Below are 11,900 nucleotides of genomic sequence, written 5' to 3'. Positions count from 1 at the left end.
GAATTCAAGCCCTACAGACTTGTGCAGATTCCATCCCTTTCCCCACCACTGGGGTTGTGACCCTTTATTTAGTTTTTAATGAAATTAACGAAAAGGATTTGGGATATTGGGTGAACCCTTCAACTTGGGAGTGGCAAACTCTCTCCAGAGGGTTACAGTTCTCAAATTCGAGAGCTGACCAGAATGGCATATGAATCAATGCTGTAACCTTTTATTGAGTGGGAAGAAGATTTAAAATAGATTCACTGACAGTTACTGTTCTTTCTTTTCATTCCTTACACTTTGGTAAACAACTTTTAAACATAAAATATGTTCATACGTACATCAAGTTGTGATAGCAACACAAGCATCTCTCTACGCATACATCAAGCATCCTTCCCCAAGCGAAAAAGAAGGCGTATAATAACAAATTGCACTACCCATCCACTTTGTTAGCTAATATTATATAGCATACTATATTAAGAAACTCACCAGTCTCTTTGCCCGTCTCCTTCAAAACCATGAAGATGGGTCATCATTGGTGAGCTAGCTATAAAAATTTCTGGTAGACGGAAAGCATTGGTGTGGACATTGGAGCCACAAGGATAGGTGAGGTAGGGGAATGATGCTAAGGGCCATAGTTGCTCACAAACGTTGCAGTGTCGGCATAGATGTGCAAGCAATTGATGGTAAAGCAGTATTAGGATCTAGAGATGCCGCATTAGGCCCTTTTCCTTGAGATGCTTGCATGTTAACCTTTATCCTGAGTTTCCAAGGGCAATCAGTACTGTTGGCATCTAGTACAGATGCTAAAATGATACCCACAATCTCAAGTTTCTGACAGAAATTATCCTCTTCAACATTTGCAGGCCTCATTCAAGAGATGTCAACCACAGAAATACAGAATAAAATTACAACAAGAAGCGTACCTGTTGTGAATGTCGATGTATTCATCAGTTTCATCCAATATCTCCTCCTGACATGAAAACATTCTTGAGATCAACATGGATCATCCAAAAACTAACAGGAGAGAACAAAAATTCCATGCTAATTATATTCTCATGCTCTTCCACCACGCAGAGAAAGGGGGGGGGGGGTGTGCAGAAGAGAGGAGGGGGAGCACATATAATTTGCTGACTAGGATCCAAAGCACATAGAAATCAAATGGGATTAATGAAGAAGCAGAAATATCTAGAGTAAAAGATACATGAAATATTTAGAGTAAAATTATAAAGAATCATTGTTATTTATCACAAGCTGTGTATAAATATATATAGATATATATATATATAGGGGTAGAACTAGTGAGCAAAGAAAATAATGCAAGGATCCTGATTTATGTTACATTCCAAATACGACAAGGGACTGATAATCATTTATCTTGTCTTCTAGTAACATGAGAGCTAGGAAGTGTCAATTAGGGTTCTAGTAGGAACAAATGTAATAGGTTCCTTGTGTAATCAAATGTGTTGTACTTGATGCCCTTTTCTTAAGGGGTATTATCCCAAAGTTGAACAAAATCAATGTTAAATTCCTTCCTTTAAGTCACAAATGAAGCTCATGAATTTTCATATATTGAGGTTACCTGTAGAAGTTCTTCAATCACATCCTCCATAGCAATCACACCAACAACCTCTTGATTGGGTGGGATATCTGGAAGGGGAGCATTACCAAGATCCAGAATGCAATGTGAACAACCTCTATGCCCCTTTTTTAAGACTGGAATAGTTGCAGGGCGATTTGTTAACTTCTGATCTCCATCCTTCCTGGCTACACCTGGGTAAGAATCACATGAATCTGGTTTAGCTCCAACAATTTGGGTCCAAGTGATAGGGTCTACCTATTCTTGCTCTGCAACTTCAAAAACAAATCATTTTCTATAATTTGAGCAATGTATTGAATCAACAAGGGAAGGCATGTAATATAAATATCCCAATATTGATCATGATCAATCTATAACCATAAAGAACATAAAGTTTAGAGGTCTCTTAGAAGGTGAGGCTTAATGCTAACACCGTTGTATAAGAAATTAAAGCATGCACATGTATACACACACACACACACACACAACAATAGTTAAAGTAGGAGATAATGTTTTTTTTTTGAGGAAAAAGGGCAAATAAGAGTTATAGAATGGTGGGGGGGGGGATTTTTATATTTGAGGAACAAGAAGAATAAGGAAAAAAAATGCAAATAAGAGTTTCGTAGAACGGTGAGAAGACTGATTAATAATGGAAAACCAGCTTAAAAGTCAGGATGCCTAAAAAGATAAATATCAAGTCAGTACAGAAGAACATAATCACGCAATGCTCCTTTCTCTTCTGTACATGTCTCACACAGAATGGTCTGGATAATTGAACCTAACATTCCACAGGGTTTCCTTAATGAGATTTTCTAGACCACGAGTTGAGTAAATCAAGTGAAAAAGACCATTCCAGTTTTAATTAATATTTCTGTCTTTATGTGAGGAGCTATAAAATTAGATATTGGATGATTTATGTTCATGTGACCAGACCAATCATTGAAAAAGAAAAACTCCTCTGATATCTAGTAAACGTTTCTTGTCCCAATTGGCCTTCATATTTTCATGTGCATTTCACAGCCACAAAGGATGGCTTCTTTCCGTCATCGAATCTTGGACTTGGTAACAGAAAGAAAATTCCAGGATGAGAATATGGCATCATAATAACTGAAACCTATCCCAAAGAATCCTAACTTGGAGTATTTCCAAATCAGTGTTCTACAAATCAATTATCAATAAGGTGAACACCAACTAATTTTTCAATCGCACTTACCTTCATTTAACGTTGTTGTGCCAGGTGGGGCACTCTGCTTCCTATTTTTCACCTTACTCTCCATATTCTGCTCCTCTTTACTTTTCTTCGGTGTCTCTTTTGTCTCATTAAGATGCTTCACTACAACAGCTATGTGGCTGTGACCCTTCTGAAATTCATTCAGAATATCATAAAGAGGCATGTTTTCTGAAACCCTGAAGAATGGACAATGAATCAAGGCAAAAGAATAAACAAGCCTATTAAGCATGCAGCAGTAGTACAATCATTTTCTAACCGTCCCTTCAATTAAATGAGTTGCTGTTGCAAAATTACCCCCCACCCCCGCCGCCCCCCCCCAAAAAAAATAAAAATAAAAATAAATAAATAAAATTAACGGAAAGAAAAATCAGTGACAACTAGCAACTAGCAAGAACTAAATGTTCCACAATAAGCCTTGAGTTGCTCAAGCATCCTACTGAGTCCATTAAAAAAGATCCGTTGTAAGGATTACCAAACTTATCATGGATACAGTAGATGTGACAAGTTCAAGAGGGAAAAAAGAAGTCAAATCGTAAAATGGCTGCTGTGGTCAGAAAAGGTAAAGTAAAAATTATCAGGTAAACAGGACATTTCCCTCTGGATCCTCTCATATTATGGTGGCATAAATACTAAATACAGCACACTCAATCATAAAGTTGGCTATTTCCACTCATGCAAAACCACAATTGGCTGAGATTTAGAAGACAAAACTCAGTTGTGGCTATTGCAAATAATGCATGCTAGATTTTTTCTACATAAAGCAAAACATTAGATGGTAGAACAAGTAATGGTTATAATAGTGAGGCAAAAAGAACTGAAACTTCATTCTCACCTTGGAATTCTTCTTATGAGCATTTTTCTCAAAGGAACTGCATCTTCTGGATCAACTGTCAACAGATTCTTTACCTGCAATGTGGTAAACTAGATGTGAGATAAGAGAGGGGCAGAGAGAAGAAATCAGTTCCATGTGGCATCACGGAAACTAAAAAGAAACCCAGAAAAGATAGATAGAGCTGCTTGGAAAATGTACGCTTGATGAAAGGTATCAACCATATCAAAAGCTAAAGTAAAGTTCATGGAGGATCTTGATCAACTCAATTTGGTCAAACACATAAAATCACTAAACTTCTCTTAAATGCAAAGACAAGTCCAGGTAACTTGCTTCGGAATCTTATATCAGAACATTGAAAATAGTACCAACATCAACTCATACAAAGGAAGAGTCTCTTATTAGATTGATCTCGCATAAACCATCATCAGATAGCACATTAAACTAAAGGAAGCAAACAGAAGACAAGGAAAAGGAAGAATGTTCCAAAAAAGCACCGAATTATAGCCAAAGTACTCCCAGAAACTTGTCAGTATAATCACCCAACAATTTAGATGTTTGTCTGAAATAATGAAATCATGGATATGACCAAACTTGAGACTAATGCATCTATTGCTGTCTTTTCTTAAAACTTCTTTCCATGGTTGGATAGAGGCAGTATTCATTGGCTCAGGAAAGACATTGAGCAGCCTCTCATGGTCACATGTGTGCATAAGATAAATCAAGTCATTGTCCATCTAGTCACTCCCAAATGCCAAGAGGAAAATAGTATAAAGATATATACCAAAGATTATACACTGAACCAAATGGGACAATATATGTGACGCATCTTAGATTTCTTGACAATTTAGGACACTAGATAAACTGTGATTCCAGCTAACAACTGTCCACACACACACACACACACACACACACACACACACACACAGTATAGAGAGAGAGAGAGAGAGAGAGAGAGAGAGAGAGAGAGAGTTACCAAGATAACTCCAATTATGTTACTTGGATTCCCCGTGTATATAGGAACTCTACTATGACCCTTTGTCATTATCGTATTCAATGTCTCCCTGAGGAGGGGAAGAAAAAACATAAGCTTAAAACTTAAAAAGTCAAAATAACTAAAATGGTAAATGGACTTAAAGGGGATTGCAAACCCACAAATCAAGGATATCATCCAGATCCAGCAAGAACGCGTTGGAAATGGGCGTCATAGCATCTTTTGCAGTCTTTGCCGTCATTTCAAGAGCACCGGCAATGATGGTAGTCTCATCATGTGTTAGGTCTCCACCTTTTCCAGCCTGGTCAACGTACCATACTACTTACCATTACATTCCCCCACAATCAAAAAATAAAGAAAAGAACAAGATGCAGAAGATACAGCACAAGAACCAAGCACACAAGGTCAATTGGTTTCGTAAAGCAGGAGTCAATCTTCAAATTGAATAATGATTAAAACAACAAATTAACTCTCTCCATATATAGTTCATACAGCATTTACATGTTATAATTTTGGTCTGAGTAAAGCACCTCATTCCCATGAAAATCCACAAATGTCTTAAGCTCTGCTCTCCGTAAAAGGACAGCATGCCCCTCACCCAACATCCAGTCCAGAAACTGCTTATTACATAGAAAAAATAAACAAATAAATACAAATCCAATAGGCAATAGTAAATTTAACAAGAGTTATCATAAAAATTTCACTCATAATTGTCACAGATAACTAATATCAGTGAAGAAGAGAGTACACATATACATTCATTATTAATTATATACGTGCATACCTTACTAATTGGGTAAGCGACAGGGAAGAACAGCAAAAGAAGGACACGGACAAGGGGTGCCAACCATGCTCCCACTGCCATGCCATAACGCGTACAGACTGCCTGTGGCAATATCTGTTATATATACACACAAAAATTAGAACTCAGCTGAACATGTAAAGAAGGAAGTAGGAACTCAAAAGAGAAAACAAAACCAAATTCAACAATTGAGAACCTCTCCAAACATGAGGATCAAAGTCACCGATATCACTACTGCTGCCCAAGGAGGAACAAGCGCGTCCATGAAAATAGGAAGAGCCTAAGAAAGCGGCCATGAACAAAAGATGCCCTTAACAACAGTCAAAAGAACAACCCATCAATTAAAAATACCTAAAGATTCACACCTCCATTGCCAAAGAGTTTCCAATCAACAGCGTACATAGTAAGAGATGTTGCCTCTTAACCACCGGAAATATTTTTTCTGTAACAAACCCATCACCCATTTGCATTAAAGAATCACAAAACAAATTTAATTTCACAAATACTTCAAATCAATCATCTTTAAACAAAACCCATCTGTTCAATCGGATAAGGCGTTAAGGGCTTCCAGATTTTTGCTGTTAGACCCAGTTTCCCAGCTCAGGACTCTCCTTTGATGTCAAAGTTAGAGAGAGAGAGAGAGAGAGAGAGAGAGAGAGAGTGTAGAGAAAAGAGAAGTACCGGCATAGATGCGGTCCTTAGGACGGCCAGACTTGCGGAGGACTTCGAGGTCGACAAGGCCAAGAGACATGAGACCGAGGGTAAGACCCGCCATCAGACCGGCGAAACACACCAGGCCTACGATCACCAACAAGTACAGAGCGAACTTCGAATCACAACACTGAACATTCGCTGCCATAAAATTTGCGCTCTGAGAATCTGAGATTGAATTAGTGACTTCGATAGAACGATATTCCTGTGTTCCTTGTTATTCCTCCCCCCTTCTTCGCTACTTCCTATATCGTCTTCGACGATTCAGTTCTCACTTTTAGTACTTTTTCTCTCCAAAATCATATTTCACATTTTCACCCCCTTGCTTTGTTTTGTTTGTACTAATGGAATTGGTAGGCTAGTGGTGAAAATGCCCTCAACCCAGTCACTGCGAGTTGAAATCGTCTGCAATTTCAATCTCGTACAATTCTGTGAAATACCACCTTTAGGGGATGACACTTGTATTGATACCAATACAATGGTCCTATTTGATACAACTAATAAAACCTTAAATCAGTGAAGAGACATTTAAATCAGATCTGGACCATTGCATTGGTATCAATACACCTGTCTCCCCTTGAATGTGACATTTCATGGAATTGTACGAGATCGGAATTGCAGACGATTTTTTTCCCAATCACTGCTCAAGCCGACTAATTGTGAGTTTGAGTCTTGGCATACCTACTATCGTCCATTGATCCTACAGAAGCACTGCTTACCGTACGAGGGCGTGTCCTGATACTATGATCACTACCACGGAGCATCATTTTTTCATTAATATATATATATTTTTTATTAAAAAAAAAAAAAAATGCTTTTAGTCTTGTGCAAGAAATACCCCAACGGGTGAGGGTGTTAAAAAATCGCACTGCCTTCCTCGTATGAGTGTTGAAGATACTTTCCTATGCCCTTTCATTGGCTTGTGCACCAGACCCGCAAGATTTTTTCACCTTTTCCCCATTTTAGGAGTAAGGTCTTCATAGTCACTCCACTGTACTTCACCATGAGTTATTTATTTTCATATTTCAACTTTAATAGACTAGGGTTTCAAGTTTATAGTCAGGTTGGTCAACTACCAATTTCTTTCAAGTTGGCACTCTTATTTGTGCCTTGTGGGCATTGTTTCAAGTATCGGTCATGTTGGCTATGTTATATTGGTATCAGCTAAGATAGATCCAAAATCCCTGATCGATATGGGTCGATTACCCGTATCGTTTCAGGGGTAAAATAGTAAAAAAAGTGTACTTTAAAAAAAATTTGATCCTCAATCTTTGATCGATCCAGATCGATTACCCTTATTGTTTCAAGGATAAAATAGTAAAAAAGTATACTAAAAAAAAAAAGACAAGGGCAACTGATCGATACGCTTCGATCCAATCCCATCTGGGTCGGTGTCGATATTGATATCTATCGATACCAATACCGATACCATTCCCTAAATACATGCTTGTGGGAGGTTGATACGGCAATTTTGAACATTAGATAAATGTGAAATGGCTTGAACTAGTCATGTATCAAATTTTGGATGCATGTTAAAATTTTCCTCCCATGTATCTTAAGCATAAACATCTCTTCAATAATACATGCTCCCTCTTGTTAGCTTGAATACTCCAATGTTGTTTACCAAAAAATATTCCAATGCTACAATTTACTACGAGAAAAACTCCTTTTTTTTTTTTGTGGTGAAAGGGAATCTATCGATCTCGTGTGGTGCACGTGGGGGAGTTATAACTCTATTAATCACGGAGTGGAATTTGGTTAGACTGTCTTACACGAACTTGATAGTGCCTTCCAAGCTAAGGAATTTGCCACATGATTGGAATCCCTGAAAATAAAGAAAAAAATACAATCATTGAAACAAGTAGAGAGATGAATGATATTTGAAATAATAGGCTGAAAGGCTAAATGGCTAAATGAGAGGAAAAATCCATTTAGACTAAAATTTTATATGTCTATTCAATCCAATATCACTTGCTACATGACAAAAATAAATCAGTCAACTAAAATTTCCTTTACTAAGTGGTTGAGCTATAAAAATGTTCCCTTAAATTTGTCTTTCATTTATCTCTTACACTAATTTTGGATCAAACTTTTCAGTTCTTGTTATTTGTTTGGACTAAAATTCTATCCATGACAAAGTAAAATTGAGTATAGGAGTAAAATCCTAACTATATAAGGTCTTGAGAGGGGCGAGTTTGGAGATGATTTTGATCTTTGACCTTTTTTGATAGGTAATGACGTATTAAAAGTTCACATGGAATTGTCCCTTATAAGCTCTATTTTTGCTTATGAGAGCTTATGACATCTACATGAGTGGTCCCCCAATGGACATTGTCCCTCATTTATCATGGCCCTCAATGAATGAAGCATTAATTTTAAAGAACTAAAGAACAAAGAAATTTATTAAATTGCACCTCAACAAGTGTATTTAGAACGTATAATCTTCTTTTGATTGTCTCTTATTTTAATCTTGAAAGTTTTTTAAGTTAAGGGTAAACTAAATTTTTTTAAATAATTCAAAAATGACTTTTTTTAGGGGGTAAATTTTAAAAATGAACTATTATGTCATTATCAAAAGTTATCATTATCATTGCATCTTTTTTGAATACTCATATGAAATGAAAATTTTATTCTCATTAAAACAAAAAGAGCATGTTATACCGAGGGCGAAAAAGTAGTGTTATAAATTATTTGACACCTTAACCTTAATGTACTTTAATAAAAAAAAATTAAGAATAAAAACCTTAAACAAAACACCTTAAGATGCATAAAATGTCAAATTGCATGATATCATGATATAACAACTCACATGTGTCTTCTTCTGCTCAATCGTCTTTTGGTCAGAATTCAAAAACTCCCATGGACATCCAAATTCTTGCCGTTTACTGAGCAATCAATCATCTCATCGCAATCTCTTTGCAACTCTTAACTCTTTCCATCTCAATTTCGTACATCTTTTAGTCCTTGTTGGACCCATTGTTTTTGCTTAGTGAGTGCATCATGCACTATAAAACTAGATGGTGTAACGTTGCTTTTAAATTATTTTGAGAATATTTTTTTTATCATTATCTTAAATAATTTTTTAGAATAAGATAAGAGACAATCAAAAGAAAATTTTAACTTCACCACTTCAGTGATGACAAAACACCCTTGATTTAATATTAGAGAAAAAATGTATCGAAGCAACCGGTGTAACCTACATCTACTTACAAAAAAATTGATTTTTTTTTCTCTCCTTTAAAAAATGAATAAAGATTAATATATGTGAGTGGGTGAGCTTGTCGCACAACGGTTAAGTTGCACTATTGTAACATGTTGGTCACAAGTTCAAAACTTGGAAACAACCTCTTCTACAAAACAGGGGGTAAGGCCCCGAGAGAGGGTAAGGCATATTACTCCAGATTTCTTCTGCTTCCCATCTATCCGCTTTGCCTACTTCATTACGTAGAGAAGGGCTTGAGTTGACATCAATACATTTTCTTGTTACCATGTAGTCAGCAAGAGTGAGACAAACTTTCCCCGAGAAATAACACTACTTGCCCATCCTAAAACATTATGAACAGAGTCAGTAATTAACACATCACTTGGTGTGCAATTTTATTCTCTAGGCTCAAATCAAACCCATGCTAGAGTCGGGGAATGGAGCATGCACATACACACTTGAAGCATAATTGAAGGGTACCCACCAAACCTTCTATTTGGCCAGGAATTGCAAGCTTAATAGTTTGTGCTGTGCCTAGCTCAACACTCTCTCTCTCCTTTCAATGGAAACGTCCCCTTTGCTCTTCCATCCCAGCCCCCTCCAATTGGTTGAGCCACTAGCTCCATGAAAACTAGTAGCATATCTTTCTATAATAGAAAGTATACGAATTTAGCTTATCCATTAGCTTGTAGGGCAAACAAGGAAAAGTATCTATGGATGTTGTAATGGACATTAAATCCTAGACTAAGTTTTCTTTCAACCATAGGACAGAGAAATCTCTTCTCCATTGATGATGTAAACATGTGATTGCAGTTTTCATGTGTCATTAATAAACTCTCATATCTTATTGGTACATTTTCTCATGTTAATTCAAAGAATCAATGTCGTTAGATGTGAAAATTCCCTCTTCACCATGGGTGTAAAGAAACTCAATCCTTGAATCTTTCTCATTCTTTATATGAAAAAGAGTCGCTTACCAAAAAAAATATGGAAGAGGTTCTCTGAACTCTTTGGGTTTCCTATACTCCACACTCTCAAAGAAATTTTTAAAACATTTTCCAGTCTCCTAAAAATATTAAATAAAATAAGGATGAAGAAATCTAACTAATTGTCTTCCCTATGCCTCCAATGGGGAGCACCAATGGGTGCCAGAGAGCACACAGGGGACAGGAGGCAGGGGCATTTCATGAGACCTTGGGAGGAGACATAAGGACCAGGACCAGTTAGTATTCTTTTTCCCAATAAAATATTTGAACGTAGGAAATCCTGGGCTCATAGCGAAGTGGGATCAATCCATTGATTTCAAATGCACACAAGAGGGTATCGCAAAGGTAATTTGGGGAACATACTAAAAATCTAACAAGGTAGGCATAAGATAGTGTGATGAACCTTCAATGTGTGATCAAATAAAATTTCTCCATGGAAAAAGAGAGAGAGAAAAAAAAAGCTAGCCAATAAAGGATGGCAAGTTTTTTTGGTAGACATTTATGACTTCCCTCAACTGCCATACAATGGAGGGTTTTGCCATTTTGGGTTCTCATAAAGAGGTAGACTAAATATTTAGATTTTTTGACACTAGGTGGACAAACAATCTCTTCATTCATGAAGATTTCACATTATAATCAGATATTATTAATTTTCATATATCTAAAATACCCTCTTTTTTTTTTTGTTCAAATCGCATGGTTGAAGAGAGGGATAGATTCTGTCTTCACCATTGGTGGGGATAAACTCGTCCCCCAAAATTTAACTAATGAATGATGCTGGATGAGAACCTCAAGCTAGGGATTTTTTTGGTAAGGTTAGGCCTCAGGATTAAGTTCATGGTATAGATACTAGTATCGATCATTGACTAAACAAATACTAAAATTGATATGTATCAGTCATATCGGCATATATCAATAAATTTTGTTCCCCAAGGTTTTGATAATTTATTTATTTTTACTATTTTTCTCTACATTGTGTTGCTCTTGTAATTTTCAATAGAGGAAGTCTTCATCCACCCATGAAGGAGGGTTCACCTACCATCTTAATTACTTCCCCCATAAGAGTTGAAATGCCCCTAAGATCCCATCTGAACTCACTCAAGTCTTAACATCAAGGAAACCTTCCTTCTCCATGGGTGAAGGGAAATTGTGTCTGCTTTTCAATTTATAAAAAGGAAAAAGAATGTTACCTAATTGCATGGCCTTGGTACCCAGACATAGAAGGAATGAAATGATTGTTTTGACCTATGAAATACAACATACCCACCTCTGTTAAACCCTGCACACCCCCTCATTGGCCCTGCGTTGGTGTAGGAACCATGTGACCAAATAACGTTTTTATTCCCTTATAGAAATTTATAGAAAAAGGAACCTGTCTAGGAGTATGGCTCATGTACCAAAACATAGACTTTACGAAATAACTGGCATGACTCTTAAGAAAGATAAAAAATCTCACCCTTGTAGATGCTTCTATAGGTGCCCCTACATGTACTCCGAGACAGAAAACTCTCCCCCCCAATTTAATAAATTGATAGCCAATTTTTTCAAAAAATCATGATGGTCATGGATCACCTAATCCTCCAC

General features: G+C 36.7%; 2 protein-coding genes across 5 annotated transcripts in view; both read right to left on the bottom strand.

Moving 5' to 3' along the window:
* Positions 1–246: 246 nt before the first annotated feature.
* On the bottom strand, positions 247–6,438 carry LOC122072690 (DUF21 domain-containing protein At1g47330-like). 4 transcript variants are annotated; one of them, XM_042637074.1, is made up of 12 exons: positions 6,099–6,431; positions 5,783–5,859; positions 5,614–5,697; positions 5,400–5,513; positions 5,146–5,232; positions 4,777–4,916; positions 4,598–4,685; positions 3,625–3,698; positions 2,775–2,968; positions 1,565–1,755; positions 909–955; positions 247–742 (listed from the first exon to the last, which is right to left on the bottom strand). In XM_042637074.1, exons 1-12 carry the CDS (start codon positions 6,274–6,276, stop codon positions 625–627), a joined length of 1,392 nt encoding a protein of 463 aa, XP_042493008.1. In that variant the 5' UTR covers positions 6,277–6,431; the 3' UTR covers positions 247–624. The 4 variants fall into 4 exon arrangements, with proteins under 4 accessions (XP_042493008.1, XP_042493009.1, XP_042493010.1 ...); XM_042637075.1 differs by lacking the exon at positions 5,146–5,232 and having other exon boundaries at positions 6,099–6,432; XM_042637076.1 differs by lacking the exon at positions 5,783–5,859 and having other exon boundaries at positions 5,614–5,727; positions 6,099–6,238.
* A 1,248-nt stretch (positions 6,439–7,686) lies between these two features.
* The window catches only part of LOC122073826, a 20,767-nt gene continuing 16,553 nt past the window's right edge, over positions 7,687–11,900 (bottom strand). The window contains exon 6 of the mRNA XM_042638477.1: positions 7,687–7,953. Within this exon, the coding sequence (XP_042494411.1) occupies positions 7,887–7,953 (67 nt within the window). The 3' untranslated portion in view covers positions 7,687–7,886. The remainder of the gene's footprint in view (positions 7,954–11,900) is intronic.

The sequence above is a fragment of the Macadamia integrifolia genome, chromosome 3 (assembly GCF_013358625.1).
Source record: "Macadamia integrifolia cultivar HAES 741 chromosome 3, SCU_Mint_v3, whole genome shotgun sequence".
In the NCBI taxonomy this organism is placed as follows: domain Eukaryota; kingdom Viridiplantae; phylum Streptophyta; class Magnoliopsida; order Proteales; family Proteaceae; genus Macadamia; species Macadamia integrifolia.
This window is presented reverse-complemented; position numbering and strand designations above follow the sequence as displayed.